At 41.1% G+C, this 23,871-nt stretch overlaps 1 protein-coding gene across 1 annotated transcript in view; it reads right to left on the bottom strand.

The window, feature by feature from the left end:
* The window catches only part of ptprub (protein tyrosine phosphatase receptor type Ub), a 179,338-nt gene that overhangs the window by 59,287 nt on the left and 96,180 nt on the right, over positions 1-23,871 (bottom strand). Inside the window, exons 4-7 of the mRNA XM_078253281.1 lie at positions 13,981-14,062; positions 11,394-11,509; positions 7,822-7,996; positions 4,338-4,631 (exon numbers count right to left, since the gene is read on the bottom strand). Of these exons, the coding sequence (XP_078109407.1) occupies positions 4,338-4,631; positions 7,822-7,996; positions 11,394-11,509; positions 13,981-14,062 (667 nt within the window). The remainder of the gene's footprint in view (positions 1-4,337; positions 4,632-7,821; positions 7,997-11,393; positions 11,510-13,980; positions 14,063-23,871) is intronic.

The following is a 23,871-nucleotide window of genomic DNA, read 5'->3' as shown; positions in this document are numbered from 1 at the left end:
ATCTACTTGAGGGGCTTCAAGCTGTGCTAATGCACTGTGCTGATAATCACAGCAACGGCTCATCAAGCACACCTGGATGGCCATCAGAGCCAGGCAGAGACCATGTTCACATTCACGGCCATTAGTTTTACCACACCCGCACGAGGACAGCTCGGCTCTGAGAGGACGTGTATGTGTACGGCGACGGCTTTCTAGCCAACATGTTTGGGAAGGAGGGAAATATTCACCATGACCATTGAAGACTGAGATTAGTCACGGTGGCGAGACACAGCTTCTGGAGAGGATATTCACTTTCCTCCTAAAGACAGCGAAGAGTCCAAATGTCCCTTCTGTTCACTGGATACTTACCTCCTCCCAGAAATCACTGCAGCACCCCCATCATCTATTTTCTCCTGCTTAAACCTAATCAGGCCAACAGCAAGGGGGGGGGACGATCAGGATTCAGTGGTGGAATGTGGGGTCAGTAGGGATAGCGTGGACCAGATGGTTTGGAGCTTGGGTCAGGGGGAGCTCTTGGAACCAGGTGGTGATTAGAGTCTCCTGCAGGATCAGGAAGGTGAGATACACCAGGTGGAGGAGGTTTACAGGGCTGCAGCTTACTGTAAAGTGTGTAACACAGCTATACGCCCAGGTTAGAACTGTGAACACTGATAGAGCCACGCAGGAGTCAATCAGATGCAGCTGCATTATAAAACAAATTCAACCATCAGTCACTCGCAGCTTTGCAGCTACCGAAGGAAAAACTACACGACTGGCAAAATGAATTTAACCTATACTTCCTCTGTATTGAACAAGTCCTGCATCTAAATGCCCTGTTTAACAGCTCAGCAAACCCAGCAGTATTACTTATCCCACACATGGTTGAACAAGCTAATGTCACAGTGGTTGAAATGTAAATACATCATTAAAGGCTGAGTTTAGTGACTTTCACAAACACCGATACCAGCAACTGTGAAAGCAATTTCCGTATGCCATGAATGCTTTCTCGCTTCACCTCTCGTACATTCACTCTCTTCATCTTTACTGTTTCACTCTCTCACTTTGAAAAACTACCCTCTCCCATACACACACTCCCAAACTGCAGCCTTCCCTCCACTCTTCCCTCTCTAGCTATTGACTTTTTCTACTTTTTTTAATATGAATTTTCTGTGTCTCTTGATATGGGGTGGGTCGTGCAGGGATGGGGGAGGGAGGGCTGTGAGCTCACTCATGGTGCCCTGATGAATGGGGGGTGTCTTCGGCTGTTGAAAGAGGAGAGTAGCTTTAATATGTCATTGGAGAGGGGGCCAGGGAGGCTCTACTGAAGCAGTGTAGGGAGATATGTGAGGGATGGTGTGTGGCAGGAAGAGACCGTTGGGCATAGAAAAGAGTAATGACCATGGAAGACACAATCCACAGACTGCCTTTGGGTAACACAAAGCTCTCCATTTCTTGTGCTGCGCACACATTGCAGATGCAGGCAGCGGTAATTACTGCCTGCATCTCTGCGTGCATCTGCATCAACACAGTACTCTTTGTGCTATAAATGCGTACATATATTCAAAAGTAAGCACGGGTGTGGCTTGCTGGCATCCCGCTCATTTCCCTGGGTGTTCTGTGTCTGCACAGTGCAAGATGACATGGGTGCACAGATGTAAGCAGAGAGTACAAAATGTTGAATGAATTAAAAAAAAAAGCCCGATATGTTAGCTTCTACTGTAATTTAAGGGGAAGTGATGCTTTTGCTGCAAAGAGGAATCAGAAAGCAAGCTAATAAAGCTGAAACAATTAGTATATTATTAAATCAGTTGAGCAAAATAGTATTATAAATAGTATTTTGATAGTCGGTTAATTGTTTCTGTCATTTATCAAGCAAAAATACCACACATACCCTGGTTCAGGATGTCAGATATGAGGATTTTTTTTGTCATATATGACAGAAAGTTGAATATCTTCTAGCTTTGGACTGTTGTTTGCACAAAACAAGAAATTTAAAGAAATTACATTGGGCTCTTGGAATTGATCGTTTTCAATACTCTCTGACATTTATAGACACAATATTAATAAATTAATATAGAAAATAACCTGCAGATTAATGAAAATAATCCTTAGTTGCAGCCCTACCAATCTTTTATGAATATGTGAAGTCACACGGATATTACATTGTCCATAGTACTGTGTCTCCCTCATTGTTTATTTTAAAACCATTTACAGTGTGTATCTGAGTGTACTGTGATTGATATGTCTCCACCACTGTCACCTACAAATTCTTGTGCATTTATTGTATGTGCCAAAGTCAATTTCTATCCTCTTCAGTAGATACCAAAGAAGCCTGCTTTAGGCTAGCAACTGTAGACAGCCAGCTGTTATCTTTTAAATAACCGTCAAACCAATATTGCCGTGATGGCAGCAAAAAAGTCTCCCTCTAAGTCTCCTCAGCTCCAGAGTTCAGAGAATGCCAGTGATAGCAAATGCGCCTTTTCTTAAGAGATAAGTATATGCAGCGACTGAGTTTGAACTTGTCTATCAGCTCCTCTCTGATTGAATTTTAGCAGATTATCGTGGCAGATGGAGCTGCATAATGTAAGACTCTCAGACGTTTCGCTGTATGGCTGTTGGGCATTGGTACTTTGAGCTGTGGATCTTTCATGGAATTAATTAATTAAGTCCAAAGAAGACATATTTATCTGTATTATTTTAACCTAGTTTAAATGTATAAACCTGTGCAATTTAGAAAATCACAGAGCAGCGTCCTGGTAGAGGTTGCATTGAAGACCCTGCTGCTTCATGCTTGTGGTTTCTACTGAACAGCCAGGTGTTGAATTCCCTTATCCAGGGCTCTGGGGGACGGCATCACCTAAATAGTGCACACTGTAATTCCCCTAAGCACTACACACTGTATAATGGGTGCTTTCAGAGTATTGTCTCTACCCGATAACAAATAAAAAAATCTCATATTTGGTGAGACGAACACAAAACCCCAAATGGTAATAGAGTGAATAAACGGTTGCTGTTTTCTCTGCAAACATGACAACACACTACATTCCTTCCATAGAAAAGATGTAAGTGATAAGGTAAACAAAACTCCATTATTCAGCTCAAAATAAATAACATATGGGAAAAGGCTTGGTGGTGGGTGGTGAGTTTTCAGCTTGTAATGCAGCAGCAGCTACTGTGGCCAGTGAATAGCGGTGTGCAGTAGCAACAGCACTTTCATGTTTGGTGTGAAGGAGCGTGTAGTTGATGGTGATGGTTATGGTTGTGTTACACTCTCCTGAACTTACACTCTGAGCTCTATTAACTAACATGGCCTGCAATCCAATGATGCTTTTAATTTTTAATTTTAAGTTTCTTTTGGTCTTTTATTGCTATTGATCTTAAGTCTATATGTATATGCTTATTTTGTCTTCTCATTACTTTGTTTTGTGTCTTTTGCTTCTTGTTTTTATTTACCAAGTTTTGTCTTGCAAATGTATGGCTGTTTGTTATTTTATCGCATTGCCAGACCTTCCTCCACAGGAGTCCACACAGCATAGGATGGGAGAAAAACGTGCTCTGGTATATAGGCTTTTCTTTTAACCAATCACAATCGTCTTGGGCGGCGCTAGAGGCTATTTTGCAGAGGCGCCGTGGTCTGTACGGCGCCTCTGCAAAATAGCCTCGGGAAGGAACTTGTTTTGGTGGAACATGTGTACATTCAAAGGTTGTTTTAGTCATGCAACAGAAAACTCAGATTGGACAGATAGTCTAGCTAGCTGTCTGGATTTACCCTGCAGAGATCTGAGGAGCAGTTAACTATAGTCATCATAAATCGACTGGAGTTTAGAATGCCAACACAAAGGAAGCCCAAGGCATTGGATATCTGGCCTAATTGAGTGAAATCCGGCGGAATTTCCGTCGTCAACGGAGCCATCCCGGAAGTGGAACGTCGTGTATACAGACAGATTATTTTATTGAACTCTTTCGCCTTGCTTGTCTGTCATAGCACTTTGTAAACTCTGTTTTTAAAGGTGCTATATAAATAAAGTTATTATTATTATTATAAGTACAACACTGTAATACATTAAGGTAGCGGTTCCCAACCTGACGGCTCACAAGATGACCAGACGGATAAGAAGGAAAAAAATAAATGATTTCTTGTGAAATAATACTTTAAGCTCTAAAAGGCTAAAAACCCTTGAAATTAAACAACCCAAGTTAAAAATCACTCTATAGTCACAGTGTACACGCATACCATAACTTGTCATAAGGGATCTCAAGTAAATGCTTTATTTTAAGGGGTCAAAGCCAAAAAGGTTAGGAACCACTGTATTAGGCGATCACACCCTGTCCAGTTGTACAGTGTGTTAGAAGCTCACCTGCACACTTAGTCCTGCTCACAAGAGGCGGTCCAGGCGGTCCAGTTCCTCCCTCTCCGGGCCGAGTCAGCAGCACACTGATGTGGTACTCTGTGTCTGGATCCAGGTGCCACAGCTTATAGGTGACCATGTTGACTCCATGCACCTCTGACCACGGAGACTGGCTGGCGCGGTACTCAATCTCCTTCCTGATAATGGGGCCATCTCCCAGGATAGAGTTGGTGTTGAGCTGGATGATTAGGTAAGTGGAGCCGGCGCGCAGCAGCTGGGGTGGTGCAATGGGAGATGGAGGTACTGTCGGAAGAAATGAAAAGCAGTCGTTTTCCTGTTCAAACACAAGTTTGTGTTGGTGAAAGCATTTGTTGGCGGGCCCACAGCACTGCTGCACAGTCTAGGGAGGTAAAGTTTTGTTTGTCATTTTTATTAATCAGTTTTATGCAAACAGATTTCTCACTATCTTAAAGCCCACTGAGTCTTAAATGAGTCCCTAGAGACTGCAGGATGTGAGCAGGTCAAACTGTGTTTAAATAGCAGATTAGTCGTACCTATTAACAAGGCATTCAGAGTTTCGCACACATTTTAGCAAAGTAGTGAGTGATAAAACAGCTGTGCATGCAGCTCATTGAATGTGTATGATCTTTGTACCTGAAGGATTAAGTGCTGTACATCTTTTTTTTACTCTAATTGTTTTTTACTCTAAATCCTTACAGCTGGTAACCATGATGAAAGAGGAGACTCTGCATCACTGTTGGTAAAGATTGCCAAACCAAGGATTAATTCCAGAGCCCACCGGTCAAATGTCACTGGCAGATCCAAGCCACTGAACAATTACACGGGCAACAGTGTAAGGGAGGGAAGGGAATGTAAAAGAAATTAGGACAAAGCATGAGAAAAGATCAGAGTTATATCTGTGGCTGTGACTAATCCCTCATTCCTGCAGAGGCACCTCTATCTTTTATGGCCCCCTTTCTCTGAGCTTTCAACATTACCAGCACCTCACCTCCACTCTGCACTGCTTCCCTTTGCTTTGATTTAGCCTGCAGCAACTAATCGTTGGGCTGTCAAAGACTGCATCCACAATGAAAGGCCACATTTAGGCCTTAGGCCAAGCAGCCAATGGGGCAACAACTCACTCATGTCTTTCAAGTACTTTTAAGTTCACAGCTCTAGTTTTATTTTTTTTTACACTACATTATTGTCTTTTTCATTGTTTCCATCTGTATACAGAGATATGCTCAAACTAAACATCTTCCCGTTGCGATGTGTTTTAACAGGTTAAATCCCTGAAAACACATCTTCAAATGTGCTCAGGATCTGGGCGCCTGGGTAGCTCACCTGGTAGAGCAGGCGCCCAAATATAGAGGTTTACTTCTCGACGCAACAGCCGCAGGTTCGACTCCGCCCTGTGGCCCTTTGCTGCATGTCATTCCCCCTCTCTCTCCCCTTTCATGTCTTCAGCTGTCCTATATAAATAAAGGCCTAAAATGCCCAAAAAAGAATCTTTAAAAAAAATGTGCTCAGGAATCAAAATATAATATGTGGCAACACCAACAGCCAGGGAGGAAGAAAGAAAGATGAAAATGTTTTATTAACTATGTGGACATGATGCTGTCCTCTATTGGGCAATAAGAGAGCTTGATCATGCTTCATGCATGCAATCTACGGTCTTGAAATTAGTGGTTCCAACTCATTAAGGGGATAATTAGGCTCTTTTTAGCCGGGCAGTTGGGGGAAAGCAATTCAGGAAAGTCTTGTTAAAGACTCGGCCTCAGCTCCTGTGAAATAGATCACAGGGTTACAGGGAGTTGACTTGAACACGACTCACAGCTGGCCATCACATCTACTCGTGGCGCAGAATGAGCGGTACCAAAAATAACGTCTGTCCCGATTACAAAAAAAGCAAGGAAACAACAATAACACCTATTTGCGGAGAGTGTTAGCACGTAAAATGTGATTTCATGGCATTCTATGAGGGCTTTCACTGACTCCTCATTTACTGGAAGCTGCATGGTGAGCGGGTTTAGTAACATTTTGGCAAAAGGGGCTCCATTTTGTACTGTGGCAATCAGCCTGTATCAAAATACTAAAATGAAGCCATGCTTCTATATCAATCAAAGGGATTTACTTCATGTTTTAACTAAACAAAACTAATAGTCTTTGGCCTTGCTAGCTGCTCTGTGAGGCTGACACAGCGCTGCTTTAAGCAAAATGCTAACATCAGCATGCTAACATGACCACAATGACAGTGGTCACTTGCTGATGCTAAGCAGGAATAATGTTTACCATTGTTCACCATCTTAATTTTGCGATTTAGCATGCTAACATTTGCTAATTAGCACTAAACACAAAGTACAGCTGAGGCTGTTGGGAACATCTTTGGTTTTTCAGGATTTGGTCATTAACCAAAGTATTGGTCAAACAGCAATTCTGACCTAATGATGGCACTAGAGGAAAAGGTTAAGGGATCACCAAAGTCATTGCAGTTCAACCCAATGGGGAACATGAATGTTTGTACCAGATTTCATGGCAATCCATCCAATAGCTGTTGAGACATTTTACAAACAACCACAAATGTCAACCAGCTAGTGGCATTAGAGGAAAGTCAAGGGATCCTCTGGGGACCTTGCATGTCTGTACAAAATTGAATGGCAATCCATCTGACAGTTGTTGAGATTTTTCAGTCTGAATCAAAGTGATGGGCAGACCAACCAATTGATCAACAGACCTACGTAGAGACCAATAATGCCATCAATAGAGTGTGTTTTGCACTCGCTTTAACTCTCTTCTGCCCTTAGATCAGTCATTTAAAAAACGTAATATCAGCAGGAGCATACAGTAGAGGACAAGGAGATTGGCAATCCTTATTTACCCTTCTCATCCTCCCTTTGCTGAGGGCTGGAGTTTGTTATGCCATCAAACCACCCCACAGCCATGTCATTACTATGCTGTCAAAGTGGTGTCAGGCTGTGGGGTTGGAGTGAGTAATGGGAGTGAGGTCACCATCTGTGGTACATGATATGACAGGGGCTGCAGGAGTCCAAGTCAAGTGAACAGCGCTTTGACAGCGAGCTGAGGAGCTGAGAACGGCAGCCCATTTGACAACTGCAGCTCAGGAAAAAACACATGTCAGGGAGATTGCATTTGCCATCCAAAGAGCCTTCATGTGTGTCGAGGACCGTGCAATTTGGGTTTTGAGGGTTTTATGGAAATCAGTTTGAAAAAGGTGTCTGTGATTAACACAACGGATGTCCTACGGGTAATTTGAAATGTGTTCACACTAGTGGCTATTACTGTGTTATGATCAATTTAATTTTTAATTCTCCTTTGAATCACAAGCAGTAATCTACTGTGACCAAGAAGAACAGGAAATCTCGTTATGATAAAAACCGCAGGAAGACTGATGGTTGGGATGAAAGAAACAAAAGGGGTGGGGAGAAATACCAAAAAGAGAACAATAAGAAATGAAAGAAGAGAGAGTGTTTACCTTTGACGACGAGTTCAGCAAAGTTTGAGACCCCAGAGCCCCTGGGGGACTGAGTGACACAGCGGTAAAGGTCTTGATCCGTTCGCTGGACGCTGTCTAGCTGGAAGGACACCACAAAGCGCCGGTGACTCAAGTGCTTGACTGACGCAGTTGTTAAAATGTCCCCATTGTGTCTCTGAAAAGCAGGAATGGACAGGGTCAGAGAAAACACATATGGGTCATCGTGCCCCTCTCACTCACACACACACACACACACACACACACACACACACACACGTACATGTCATCTCATATGGTGTATTGTGTGTGCAACAGCTGCACACAGTTAGAAAAAGAAGCAGCAGAGATTAAGATATCTTTACTGTTATTGTAGTCCCCAGTATGAGTCAAGCTCCCAAACCCTGGATGCTACACTTCCCATGATGCAACTCAATATACAGTATACTCGCCTCCCTATCGCCTTTTTTTCTAGACTAGTCCCCAAAATATTTGTATGAGTAAGTGTGTTATGGTGAATATCTCTATGTAGTCAGTTTAATTGTATTGATCCAAGGCACAAGTGTATGTTTTTTTTCTTTTCCTTCTTTCCATTTCTTTTTCCTTATTTCTTTCATTCCTTTGTTGTTTTTATACTGCACCTATATATATATATATATATATATATATATAGGTTATATTAACGTTATTTAAAGTAGTCATTTTGTATGTTGTATGTATTGAAGATTTTTTTTTTTTTTTTTTAAAACAGCCAGGTACACCATCATCCAACCTCCCTCATTAACATACATACACTCACAAACACTCATTACCTATTAACTATTACCTGTTAACTAGACCTTGTATGCCGTTATTGCTCAGTGAATTCCTGGGACACTATGCTAATAATGCAACAAAACACACTTAGATTATTGGTATCTGGGTCAGTTCTTATTAAAGCTGTGTGATTAAAAAAAGAGGATTGTCCAATTGTGTTCAATTTGATTAGAATAGCAGGACCATCTCTCTGATTTAATCACGCAATATGACATTCAGACATGCTTTAATAAAGACAAATGAAATCTTGTTAAAATAATAGCGATTATGGGGGTATTATGTGTCATGAGTGTTGTCCCTTAATGGAGCCCATCTACAACCTCAGTTGTCCTCGGTGTGCAATGTTATTGAACCAAAACATTGAACTGCTCTGCAGTTAGAATTGGGAGACAGATGGGCTTTGGTTTAATCAGTTAAGTAAATAGGCTAACTGATGAATAACAGCATGTAGACTCTGTTTTTTGGTATATAAAAAAGAAAGAAACTGTAGATATGGCTGTGAGACAACTGCTGGTTTTGGCATAAAGCAGAGAGTCTCAAAGCAGAAACAGAACACAAACAAAAGTGAGTTGGGGTACAAAGTGGGAAACAGAGGGAAATGGTGATAGAAAAAAATGAGAAAAAAAAATAGTGTGCTTTAAATGAATGTTGTATGATACACCTTGCCGTTTCACCGTGAGAGGCATTTTTCACATTGTTCCACACCACTTAAACCACTGGCATCCGTCAAGTCAACGCAGCCTCAACAAAACACATTGAATCTGAAATTTTTTCTCGTGTTTTCAGGCCATTCTCTTTGTGTAAAATGGTGGACAGGAATTTTGATACTTATCCTTTTGATCTGCCAGTTTTAACAGAATCCAAAGCATGTGAGCATGCTGGGATTAACAAGGAGAGCTCTGGGTTATGCTAGGCCATTTTGGCTTCTGTTGTGCTTCTAATTTGGGCCTTCAAAAAGCCACAGACCACACAAACCTCGGGCCGAGCCTCCACAAACAAACACAACATGCTAATTAGGGTTAAGCGGGCAATTAATCTTGTGACCGCAAGGAAAGAAAAAAAAATGTCAATCATAAACTTCTGCATCCTCCTTCTATCTTTACCTAACCGGTGGATTACAGAAAGGAGGCAGGGGAAATCAAATAAGCATGACATCACTTTATGTTACGTAAACAATCTGACTGTAGCTAATTGGCGAGGAAACGACAAAACGATCTGTTAATCTGGCAGCCGTGTGCAGCCAAGACTGTGCTGCAGCTGGTATGGCAGACAAAATGAACACAAAAGGGCACAACAACAGAAAACAACAGTGATGCGAGTTCATGTTCAGAAAACAGCTCAGACAGACATGTGTGACGCAGACAGAGCAGACAGAAGGACAGTGAAGAGGACAGTAAAAGACAGAGGACAGACAGGGAAGGAGCATTCCAGTGGCCTGGAGATCTCATTACAGCAGGCGCCTGTATGGTTATGCCAGCTAATTACCCAAAGCATTTGTCTTCATCCTTGTGTTGTGACCAAATGGCTTGTTTGATAAAGCGTTCAGAGAGGTGGCAATGAGGACGCTTCAATTACATTAATCACACACCTCCCAGTTTCAAACAATACAGTAGGCTTGCCTGAGGTCAACCATGATTAACAGTAGCTGTAGTGGGTGGTAAGATGTTGGCAAAAGCTATGAATGTGTGGCTGCGCAGAAATTGCAGCATGAGATGGAAAAAAAATGGAGCCCTACAGCACAATGACGTTTGGTCCTTTAATCAGGGCTGCATAAAGAGGAGGATTTTAAGAGCACAGAGTTATTCGCACCAGAGGTAAGGACTGCATGGCCCATCCGACCTTCACAGAGCAAGCCATTCTAGATGAGAAGACAGATATCTAACAGCACATGATTTGAATAAAAACAGGCGGCAGTAGAGAAAGCAGAGAACACTATGATCCTGTAATGTGTAACTTTTCAAAGGCAGTGAAGTGAGGAGGCTTTTTAAGCACAAGCACATCTCAGAAACATGATTAAATAACAGAGAAAACCATGTTGCAATGGTTATTTAAGGTAACACCCTCCAGTTAAAAATTCCATTGTGTATGCAGAGAGTTCGGTTACGGCGATTTAGTAACTATCAGTAATCAAACATCTATAAAGAGACACAAAGAATCAAAACGACTACAAAGAGACACAAAATGACCACAGACACAAAACTACAAAGAGATGCGTAAGGACAACAAAGACACGCAACATAACTACAGAGAAATGCTAAACAACTACAAAGAGACACCAAACAACTACAATAAGATGCAAAGGGACTACAAAGAGATGCAAAAAAAACTACAAGGATACGCACAACGACCACAAAGATAACCAAAGACGACCACAAAGAGTCGCAAACAGGCTACAATGAGACAAAACAACTACAAAGACATGCAAAACAACCACAAAGACACTCTAAACGACAACAAAGGGAACACAACGACAAGAAGAAGACACCAAACAACCACAAAGACACTGTTGTTTGGTGTCTCTTTCAGTCTGGGTGTTTTGCTGCTTTGTAGGAGGGGCCTTTTACATGTCTGTGCTCAGGGGCCCATGTCTCACAATCTGTCCATGTCAATGTAATCTGTCCTGACCTGAAGTATCTCTAAAATATAGAGATACATATCAAGTGTGAAAAGTACAAACCTAGTTTTCCCTTTGTACTGTTGACTGTGTTGGAGGTAGAAACACAACAAACTCCTATAAACGCCACCATTAAACCACTGACCTCCAGCAGGAACTTCTCAGCCTCGGAAGCTCTTCCAGCAGCAACACACTGGAAAGTAGCATTTTGCCCAGCATTGACCTCCTCATCTCCTAGCCTGGAGAAGTGCGGCGCCTTATCTAAAGAGACAGACAGAGAGAGAAGCACAGTGAGATCAAAAGACTACATTATCTTATTCACAATGTCAGTCAGCTACACAAGATACCATTTTTTCAAACCATTCAAACCATTTTTATTTCTTTTCAAATACATAAACATCACAAACATGCACCAAAAAGAAAAAAGCAGTAACAGATTTTCTCAGTTGAAAGTTTGAAGCAGCACTAAACTTGTACTGCCTTTCTATACAAATTGTGTAATCAATTCACTGTACTTCATTTGTGCTTGGATTGTATTGATTAATATTAGAATGGCTTTATCCTTTAACTTATTATGATTTGCTCATAGCAGTTTGCAGAAACAAACTTGTAATTGAATCTACAGGAATGAAAAAAAAACACAAAAACAGAATAGTAAACAAATGTGTGTGTTGACAGTGGAGGATAGAATATGTTGCATAATTGTTTTCCACAGATTCTCCATAGCACATCAGAACCTTGTGTACTGCCCATCAACAATAAAATAACATTTAAGATTGGAATAAAAAAAGTGTTAAAATATATGTTTTAATAAGACAATGTGTATTAGTGTATAAATACACATAAAATATTTTACAGGGTCGCTCAGTGTCTATTACCATGTAACTTCACATTAGAGGCAATATATACAGCAAAATGTGGAAGTCAATCTGCAGAAGAAAAGGCACAGAGTAAGCATCAGTCCTCCACATTTAGACAAATAATGTTGCAGTTTGCCATGCGAGCTGCATATGAGTCCGTGTGTGGGAGCAGCCTTCTCACCCAACTCCGTGATTAACAATAGTGCAATGAGAGCCAGACCCCTGGAGAGCCAAATCACTGGGTAAACACCAGCAGCGCTGCCTGCCATCCCTGAAAACTGGGGTAGGACAAGTTGGCATGTCACTCTGGATGATTGACAGGAAGAGATGGCAGAGCAACAGTGAAGCTGAAGCATCGGGGAGAAGCAAATGTTTGGGTCTCACACATCTCCTGCTTGGTTTTGCACCACATTGTTTTCCTATGTAGCAGAGAGGGGGCAATTTGTTGATCTTGTTTGTGTACAGTAAGTAGTAAAGGGAGCATGCTCACATCTGTACCCCACAGGTGGCCATGTTTCCTTTGGGTGACTCTACCTCCTAAGGTTAATTCATAATTCATGCCTGAGAGCCAAACATAAACAAACACCAAAATGAGCAAGGGAAAAAACAGACCCTACAGTTGACAAGAACTGCGCTGTTATGCAGCTAAATGTGTCAGAGCTTATCCTCAGGACTCTTTAGCACGATAAGTATTTCATTGAAGTGCAACACTGGTTTTAGAGTCAAAGTTTAAGACTCAGGAGGAAAAAAAAGAAATGTCAACCATGCTTTATCCAGAATTCACAAAAAGGAACTTGTTGAACTTTTATTTATATAACTTTTTTATTTAATTGTATTTTTTATTTACTACGTGACACTTTCCTTCGGTTTTTCACTCGTGAGTCAGTCGCTGCCAAGTAATGCAGGCTGGCCATGTGCCACATCATAAGGCATGCTCAGGTCTTGATGAGAGTCTTAATTATTTAATGGCCACAGTGGGAGCATTCAGAAGATGCCATCTGCTGTCTCCGAGAGAAACAGGGTGACTGACTGGGTGGTACACATACAGTAGGGGTACGAACCAATCTGGTGTTTGTTTAATAAAATAACTGATGGTATCCTCTGTGACATGACATCCCTGAAAAGTCTCCAAACGCTATTGTGATACCAGCAGGGGATATATAAATATTAACAGGGAGATAACGCTGAATCCCTGTGAAAGTTAATTATCCATCAACCTGTGTGTCAGTTATATATGTCACTTAAAAGCAGCGTGGACCATGGGTGTTCAATTTGCTATGAGCCCTCATGTTCGGCAGTGGGCTGTACACAATTGTGACACTGAGAGACTTTGAGGTATTAAGCTCAGGGGACTTAGTAAATATGTTTTACACAAGTCCCTCAAGGGCTAACAACACACTGAACCGCTACCCTCACTAACACAAAAAGTGCTTGCTGCAGTTACAAAAAAAACTGTTTTAAAAATGTAGTGCTTGATGGGAAAAACCCCTCTTGTGCACAGTGACTTATGGCAAAAGCTACACCGCACTTCCAGTCACGCCAGAGAACATCAAAGTGCAGAAGTCTTCAGAGAGATCATTTGAGATTTCACTGATTAACAAATACATTTGGCTGTCAAACAAGGCCGGAGGCAGGAATGGCAGTTTTGGCATTTGAGCGTCACAATGTTTTAATAGCACTGCTGTTGGCGCAGGACACCTCAGGAAAACCTGCAGTACGAATATGAAGGGTCGATCAGCCATTACTCTTCCCCTCATCCTATTTAGCTTTCATGCTGCTTTGAAATACAGGTTTCTCACAAAACCACTAAACCTTTTTTCCCCCCTCCTGCTACTTCTGTAATTGCAATTCATTGTCAGAAGTGGCACTTACAGCAGGGGTAGTTGAGCACCATGATGTCATCTATGGCAATGTAGCCTCGCCGCTCTCTGGAAACTGTTGCCTCAATCAGCACCTACAAAAGTGAAGACAACATGAAAAGGTGATGAACAGATTTAATTCATAACTAGAACTGCTAAAGCATACACTTTTGACTAACCTAATGCTCTCAAAGCGGAAGTGTACGAGCAATTTTCTAAAGAACACTGAAGGCTGTGTGAATTCTATTGCTCTTGTCATCTTGACAGATCCATTAATTACAAACAAGCCCATCACCACATGGTTGCACATCTGCTGACCCAAAACAAAATGCGAGACAATGAGAGAAATAAAAGAAAGAGCCGAATAAGTTTAGCCTCAGTCCGCAGGGCCGAGACATAATAGCTTTATCAGGAAGCACACAATGTGTCGCCTGAGTCATGAGCTCCATTCTACATTCAGGGCGCAGGCTGCTGTAAAGCCATAACAGCAGATAATACAGCTTGCACAGGGCCACGAGACTCAGGGGAGGAAAAAGCTCCATACTGTCCTATGGAACAATAAGCTGGATGAGCAGCAGGCTCTCATGAAACCTAATCAATATCAAATCACCATCCTCAGTAATAGTGAGAGAGTTATGAGCCACAGGGGTGATGTTTGTTTTCACAGCACCAAGGACAGTCTTCCATCCACAGGTTTGATCGAAGGCCAGCTTTGAGTTATTGTTTCTCATAATCCTCTGACCAAATGATTACAACATGGTTCCTATCACTGGGTCTTGATTTTGACTGAGGCCGCCACACACGCACCAACCATACCTAAACTATGTTATATCCTCCTAGCAACTTTGAATGTGTGTGTTGGATGTCTGTGTTTACACGCTAGCATAGCTGTAAAGGGTTAGGCAAGACTGGAGATAATTCTTCTCAAAGTCAGATCACTCAATCAAGTTATAGTAGCTTCACCGGGAACTTTCTTGTGTGTTTTTGTTTACTTCACAAACAATACTTGTTTCTATGAACATGACAGTTAATTCTTGACGTTGTAGACAGTAGTTTGACAAAAAAAATAATCTTAGGATCCAATCAGCTTGTTCAAAGATTTTTTTTATTTTTTAAATCTTTCACTGAGGAAAACCTTAAGATGTGGTTAAAAGCTCAGGAAAAAGATCAAATGTAGACCTTGAGCTAAAAAGCATTCTCAAATGCATCAATCACATAACTAAATTACATCAAGACAGATTAGAGTGCCTTCTTACATGTTCTGCATTGTATAAAGATAAAACTGGGTATTTGAATGTTTGAATGTTCTACTGTATATTTGTGCCAATATGATACTTCAGTTTCAACGCCGATACAAAAACAAGACTTTTTTCTTTGAACATGAAAGTTCAAACTACAACAAAAAAATCTTAAAGAAATACTAAACCCTCAAAATTATCATTTGTATATCAATTACTCACCATGTGTTACCTTGAGTTCTGGTAGAAACATTTGTTTTCCTCGCATGCCTCCACGGTAAACAAAGAATTTATCAAGAAACACATTAAATTCAGAATTCAAGGTAACAAGTAGTAAAAAGTAATTAATATACAAATGATCACTTTGAGAGCTAAGTATTACTTTAGGGTCCACTTATTAGCTTGTCCAAAAATGTGGTCTTTCATAGCAGACTCTATCCATTGAGTAAAACTGAAAGATGTGGTTAAAAGCTCAGGAAAAAGCTTAAAAGTGGACCTTGAGGTACAATTCTTTGTCAGGATATGTTTTTGATACCTCACTTTGTGGAAAAGTAAGTCAAACTTTTCAAATGCATCATCATATTACTAAATTACATCAAGTACCTTCCAACCAATTGTTTTCTGTGTTGTACAGCAACATGACATGTATGACAGTATCAGTATCACATGCCAGCTTTTGGTATAAAATGTTGCTGAAGACACATTTTGGGCAAAAAGTATCAAAGTTTGATACCAGGACCAATAAGACACCCAGATTATCTTCACCACAACAAACTGCTTGTGTTTGCACACCACTTTTAAGAGTCACAACAACATCTCCGGGACCTCTGGCCCAAATCCCAGCCCTCCACAGTCAGCAGGACAGAGATAGTCCACTTCTCTAGACAAGGAAAGGAAAGAAAGACATCTGATTACAGCAACAAATGGTGTGTCAACAACCCTGGCCATGCACAAAGCTTAGTGGGCACCTGCACCAACATGATGGGATGTGAGGAGATTGGGGTCAGCTAATAGATTCCTGACAGAATGAGAGCCAGAGAGCCAGGAGTGCAGAGAGAAGAAAGGGGAGACTAGAAGGTTGACAGAAGGAGAGGTGAGAGGGAAAGCAGGAGGAAAGGTCCTGACTGCTGGGACTCAGTGTTGGAGAGTGACCCTGCTCTGCGAATAGATGGCTACACTCCTCCGGCTCAGGGTGGAACACTCAGGCTAATCTCCTTCTGCCAGAGTCCATTTTCCTGTTTGTTCCCTGACACCGCTGGAACCTGAGCTGGAAGAAGCCACCGCTTTGAAAAAGGGATATTACCATTTCCTGTTTTCATCATTTCCACTTTTTCCCCTATTTCAAGTGGTCTATTTTCTTTAAAAAAGCCTCTTCTCTCATTTCATTCTTTCTATCTTTAAATTTTTCATTGTCTGTCTTTATTTCTTTCGGTGTCCATCTTTTTCTCTTCCCTCTTATTGTGCACCAGCCGAATGTACAATACTTACAGCATTAGCTGTGTAAGCACACAGCAGCACCATGCCATTAGACTAACATCAAAATTAGCCAGAAACCCTGATTAGGCTTAATGGTATACAAGGAAGTAAAACATGTCTTGAAAGTCTAATTGAAGGTGTTATTACTCTCTGCTGAGCTAAAACACTCAATAAGAGACTGATTACTGGTAAATCGTCAGTCTTCTTAGCCATTAGGATAGGAGGTTATTAAGAGGGAGACATTCTGAGCATTTGTTTCAATAAACAACCTTCCCAGATTTGTATTGAAAGCCACTTTCCCAATGAAACTTTATATTTGCTTGTACATTATTCTAATGAATGGCCACTTTATTTCCAAAAGATATAAAAAAAATGCAGGAACCATCTTCTGAGGGGAAAAAAACAAAAAAACAAAAAGTGTGACACGTAGTGATTTATGACTGATATAAAATGCACATTAGGAGAACATATTACATTACCCTGCAATATTGGCTTTTAGAAGCAATTGTTATGTATACAAATCCCGAGATGATTTATCTGGCCCGATAAACTAGCTTCTAACTTTTCCACTCCAGTCAGGAGACACCTTTAGACACAGAGGGCTTTCACTCACCATTAGACACAGTCAGATAAATAACTCCTTAAATATTCACAGACAAAAGGTCACATGCTGAAGTAAATCTGTTCAGGTGGAACATGCCTAAGGATTGTCTGTGTCTGCAAATATGTATTAAATCTTAGGAATCTTAATTTGCTCTCCACAGTATTTCACAAAAACCTTTTCGATAGTCATAGGCTCGGAGCACTGATATAATTTTGCAGACACTGATACAAAATAATTAACCAGTTTTATTCATCCAGGTCACCTTTATAAGCAGTCTGCAGTGGGGAAAACAGGAGATATTGTCAGCCAAAGCTGAGACATGATGATTCTCATTTGCAAGTCTTTGATGTGCCTACCTCTTTTAAAGAAATTAGTCTAATAAGTAAACAAGATGGCTTCATGAGAAACATTATAAAGTGGGCTAGTCTGGTTTAAGATACAGGCTAGATGTGTACAGAATGTGGCAATCAAATATGTGCATTTACAATGTTTCTTTGTCTTTAAGATATTCAAAATGTTGGGAAATACTGTACGCCTATCGAAATCGAGATGAGAAGATCGATACCAATCTCATGTCATGCGTTCAGTTCAGAGCTGGTAGCCTAGCCTAGCTTAGCATAAAGATTAGGTGCAGGCCGGACCATAGCCTAAAGATTAAGAAAACAAACAAAACTGCGTAAAAGCACCTCTAATTAACACAACATCTCCTTTATACAAACTACACTGCTTAGCAACCTTACAGTGACGACAAGACTCCAGGTAGTCACTGCACCTCGCCCCAGTAAAACCTGAATTTGTCCTTTATACACTTTGTTTTTTTGTACAGATTAAACACAAAGTTGTGTGGTTTTTTTGAGGGGTTATGTGCTGGACTATTTCTTGGCAGGGCGCAATGATTTTCTGAAGGCTTTTTGTCACTGTGTGGTAGTCTATATCCTCGACAATCCACTTCCGGGATTGCTCCATTGCCGACGGAAATTCCGCCGGATTTCACTCAATTAAGCCCGATATCCGTTACCTCGGGCTTCCTTTGTGTTGGCATTTTAAACTCCAGTCGATTTATGAGGACTATGGTTAACTGCTCCTCAGATCTCTGCAGGGTAAAGCCAGACAGCCAGCTAGACTATCTGTTCAATCTGAGTTTTCTGTTGCACGACTAAAACAACCTTTGAATGTACACGTTCCACCAAAACAAGTTCCATCCCGAGGCTATTTTTCAGAGGCGCCATTGATCCGTACAGCGCTTAGCTTAGTAGCTGGATTAAACACGGTTAAAATGCTGACAGCTAACGCTAAACGGTGTAAAGTGTGACTGTGTTTTACTGTAGAGGATTCAACACCGGGATGTAACAATCTGCAGCTGCCGTCGGAGAAACAACACAGCCGGTGCGTTCAATGAAACTGGTAAACTACAGCCTCGTGGTGCATTTGAAGTTATTGTAAATGTCCTTTTCCTATCTGGTTGTTGTTTTTGTCATTCAACAGCAATTTACTAGTGAAAGAAGTTATTGTTATTGTTATACATTATTATTAAATCATTTAATTTTGACCATATGGCCTTAGCAATAAACAAGCCGTTCTTTAATGTCACCAACTGTTGTTTAGTACCCTTTTTTTTCTTTTCTTTTTTTACTTTCTTAAAAAGTATCGGTTCACGCACCGTTAATTATGTATGCGATTAATTTCGATTAATTAATCACAGAGTATGTAATTAATTAGATTCATTTTTTTTTATCGATTGACAGCCCTAGTTTAAAGAAATGCCAATAAACCAGAGCACGTTTTTCTCCCATCCCAGAATGCTGTGTGGACTCGCCAGACCCTACTCTGCAGCGCTGCGGTGGAGGAAGGTCTGGCAAAGCAAGACTACTGTGTGGTTACCAGGCAGTGGTTTTTGCATGTATCAGTGTGCATTTGACATGACATGTGAGTATTATATAAAGAAAATAAAACCTATCCTTCAAGCAACCACACTTACAACACAAGTGAAAGAGGGGATAAATAATATGCACAATATCAACATAAGACAAGATATGCCTTTATTGATCCCCAGTGGGGAAAAAGTAAGGCAAGACTGAAAAAGATTCTGATATTTGGGAGACAGTAAAGAGACAAAAGTGAGAGATGGTAAAGAATGGAGGGGGACATGTCTCCTGCTGTAGTTGGCAGTCTTGGAGGGCTGGATAACATCTTTAATATTTGATAACAAGGTTCTCCAGGTATTGCAAACACTTCTACCAATAAGAGGCAGAGAGAGAAATATGGCAATGCACACCAGACACACGACATCTTAAATCAAGACATCTCAAGGTGATCTTGCTCTCTTAGATTTTTACCCCCAAAAATCTATTGAATTTCAAATCCTAATTTCACGACTGCGGTAGGAGGAAATTATGTATGTATAATGCTTGTCAACGCTGATATAGTATTAATATAAAGGGCAATAGAAGAGGAAGAAGATCGGGATGATTTTGGATTTCAGCATATTAAGTCTCTTAGTTTTGGTGATTATCAGAGAATAGCTTTGACTGTTTTTATTTACATTCCACAATGACAATTTCAAGACATAAACAGTGACTGTGTGTGCTGTAAACAAGGTATTTCATTACACCTTAAATGGTGAAATTAGCAACCTTGAGCGTAATCTCACATCTGTTTCCGTGCAGTGCAAAAGGCTACACTGACAATTGTATCCCTGTGCTGTAGGCAAGGAACTGGGAGCTCTAATATGACCTGAAATCTAATAAGACGGAAAAACCTGTGGATTTGAAAACCGTCTCTGAAATTATGTGTGGTCTCCTGGGATTTATTTTACTCTGAGAGAATGATAAGAAGTTCCTATTCTCCACCTCTGCTTCAAAAGAGTGCTTTGCTAGTTTAATGACAGGATAAATCAGCCTGTCTATCACTTAAAATCCAAAGAGATCATATTAGACTTGCTATGGAGCTGATATAACCCACACTCAACACAAGCTGCAGCTAATGTGCTTTAGAACTAAAAGTCTCAGGGTGAATTTCAAGAGACATGTGTGCAAACCAGGCTGTAACAGATTCCCATTGTTCTCCTTGTTTTCACTGCACTGTCGCTTGATAGCTAGCATTAAGATGCTATTAAAGAAAACATTCAGCCTTACAGCTCCACATTTACCCTTTTCTGTTTGGTCTGTGTAACAGAGAGCAGTGACGTGTTGCGAACCAAGACCCTGTGTCATTCCACAGTGATGAGCTTTTTGACTGCAGAGGGATTAGCAATGTAAGCTGTGGTATATGTGACTTTCAGGGGGCAGTTTGTTTTGCTCTCTTTGTACTGAGAAGCAAGCTCGGCTGAGTGAAAGTAAAAAGTGAAATGAGAGAGGAAGCAAAGAGTAAAAGCTTTGATTCTATACAATTAGATACATTTTCTCTAATGGTGCCAAAACCTGGTGATCCCCAATATTAACAAATGTAATCAAATACATATGAACACTGTGTTATCCCACACATGAGATAAAAGCGAGGCTATTAGCATTTTAGGCTGTTCTATTAAAAGGCTGTACTGTCAATACTGTCAAAATTTAAGTGTTAGGCCCATCTCCTTCGTTTGTTCTGTCTTCTACTCCTCCTCATAAGCCCATTATAAACCTCCTTCTCCTAAGTAGAGCCTCTCATCGGAGGCCGCATCACAATTCTGACTCACCTATGAGCCATCACTGTTTACTGGAATGCTTACAAGACTGTTAGACAAGAAAACACACAACTCCACTGGGGGAAGATGCAGGGAGGATGAGGAGAACAGAACTCCTCAAGTACACAGGCAAATTCAATAGCACTCAACAGAAAAAAGTAGCCTGGGAAAACTGTGACGGACTTCCAGCAAATTTGAGATTTGCTCTCCAAGTCAGTCTGGCCAAGAGCCCATTCAAGCCCATTTCCAATTTGTCCAAATCGAGGCACCAATCACAACCGTTGAGGTGGGCGTTACACCAATCACAACCGTTGAGGTGGGCGTTACACCAATCACAACCGTTGAGGTGGGCGTTACACCAATCACAACCGTTGAGGCGCGCTTTACACGATGATGATAGCGAGCAGCTTTTTGTTTACAATCAACATGACGGCTACCGAAGTGCAGCAACCCGAAGCTGTCGCTGCTACGTCACCCGGATCGTTGGTCTGATTGGTTGAAGGACTATCCAATGCGCCCAGAGGCATTTGAGCGGCGCGTGTTGGTGACGCCCCTTTGGAAATGAGCTGCGAATGAACCTTGCCCAGACCCACTCTCAGTTACAACTGAGAAGGGCTTGGTGTCAACCAGGCTACAGAAAAAGAGAAGGCAGGGTAAAACGTGGTATTATTGTATTTATGACGTGTCTGTCCTGATGTGGTGATCGGGCAGAAAAGTAGTTAGGCAGTCTGTTTTATAACAGAGAGCTCACAACTCAGCTCTCACAGCATCCATCAGCAGCGAAGCGCTCCTCAACAGTTTTCAGTTTTTCTCATTGTTAAACATTCATCACAAAAGCAACAGCTATTTAATACATTTAATAAGGGCATTGTAAAAGTAATGATTCACACTGAAATGCCATGAAAAGAAAATAATCCGACAGTGGGCACCTCATTATTTGTTGCACAATTGAGCTAATGAACAGTTTCACTGACAGGGGTCCTTGCTCGCCTGTTTCCGCAGGGCAAAGCTCAAGACAAGGTGTGGTCCGGCGGTAGCACTGATTAGTAGACCTCGCAGTCCTCTTGTCTACTGATTTGTAGCTACCGAGATGACACTTAAAAATACAGTATGTAAAGTCTGTAGCCTCGGCTGAAAACATGGGTTTTTCGCATATATCTCAAAGGTATTTCTAAAAAGCTAAGAGACCCTTTGTCTTACTGTCTATGTTCTCATTTTAAGTATACTAGTTAGGGCTGTAATCTCCCAGTCGACTAGTCGATTTATTGGTCGATACGTTCTGGCTCGACCAAAATTCTGATTGGTCGATTTTTTGCCGTGTTAATTTATTTATTTATTTTTATTTATTTTTGCCGTGTTAATTTCATGAGGTGGAAAGCACTAATTGCTAACGGGGGTGTTTTCAGAGCACCCCTGTTTCACAGGTAACAGTCTGTCTTCAGAACACCCCCCTTGTTTTCACTTTTTGGATCAGCCCAACCCACTGGAGACAGAATGAAGAAAGTACTAGAAGGCCTTGGTCTGGTGGTTTGCTGAATATTTATTTAATCGTGAGCGTTTAATTTATAGTCAGTCCTCCTCTACCATGTCAAAGACATCGGCAGTGTGGCAGCATTTTACAAAAATAGATAATGGAAAAAAAGTCGAATGCAAAGTTAGTTTGCATATCACAGCTCAACTACAAACATGGCATATCACCTAAAAACGGTAAGCTAACCTGTCTGCGTTAGGTTGCCCCGTCTGTTTTGAGTAGGCTATATGAGCATATCAGAATTGGCATATTCTAATGTTTTAGTCTAATAATCGTTTTATAACTGCAGGCGCACCCGCCCGCAACTACGGTAGCATCCCCCAGGGTTAGCCGCGAAGCTGAGCTCCTATGTTCAGCCTCGCTCTGTGCAAGGACATGCACAGAGCTGCTGAAATGATAGTGTCTGTCAGTTATTATAACATATGACAAAACAATTGTCTTATTGTATATTATTGTATAGTATTATGTTGCATATTCCTCAACAGTTCTTGTGCTGATATCACTAGTTGACATAGTACTATTTTCAGAAATCATAGGCTATGATATTGCGCAGGTGCACGTGATGCAACGCTGTCAGAGCTGACAGACAGACAGACTTGAGTGTCATTTCAGTGCAAAATAATTAGGTTAAAAAACGATTTAATATACTGCAAATAGCCTACTAGTTTTTTATGTTTATTTATAATTCATTTAGACGGACAAGGCTACCAAGTACTGCGCAGCTAATTAATCTAACGCTTTTTTTTTTTTCTTCTTCTTCGCCCCCCCCCCTGCAGTCGATTTTTAGTCGAAATTTCAGGACTTCAGTCGACCAGGATTTTCTTTGGTTGATTACAGCCCTAATACTAGTACAGTGCCCGTTCAAAATGTACCTGTTTGGATTAGGCTGATTGCTTGGCCTGTGGTATTGGTGCTTGGAGTTTTCTCCAGAACTATTGTAGCCCAAAATTACTTACAGAAGGACTCCAAAGCACTTAATATGCAACCCCACTGTATAGCCTACTACTGACTTGCTGTGTACTTCTACTTTAGAGGAAAACATTGTATTACTACATTTACCTGACAGAGAACGCTGCAAAATTAGGTAGTAATCAGACATTAGCCTCATGGACTCATGGCGGTGCACCATGCGCCACCCATCTGGCCCGTTACGAGAGCCAATCAGCAAAAATCTGCGTTAATCAACCACCAGAACCGGACCAAGGAGCCTACAGAGACGGACTCACAGAGACAGCGTTTTGACTGCCAAGGTGGTAGCGGCCGGAAACAACAAGACCTACGGTGAGTTGTTCAAAACCTTTTTTAGTAAACTCTGGATACACAAACAATGTTGTCAATGCTTTCGTTAAGGTGTAGAGCCCCTGGTGATACTTCGAGCAAAGTTTCATGTT

The sequence above is a fragment of the Sander vitreus genome, chromosome 6 (assembly GCF_031162955.1).
Source record: "Sander vitreus isolate 19-12246 chromosome 6, sanVit1, whole genome shotgun sequence".
In the NCBI taxonomy this organism is placed as follows: Eukaryota; Metazoa; Chordata; class Actinopteri; order Perciformes; family Percidae; genus Sander; species Sander vitreus.
Note: the sequence above shows the minus strand (reverse complement) of the source record. Positions and strands in the feature narration are given on the sequence as shown.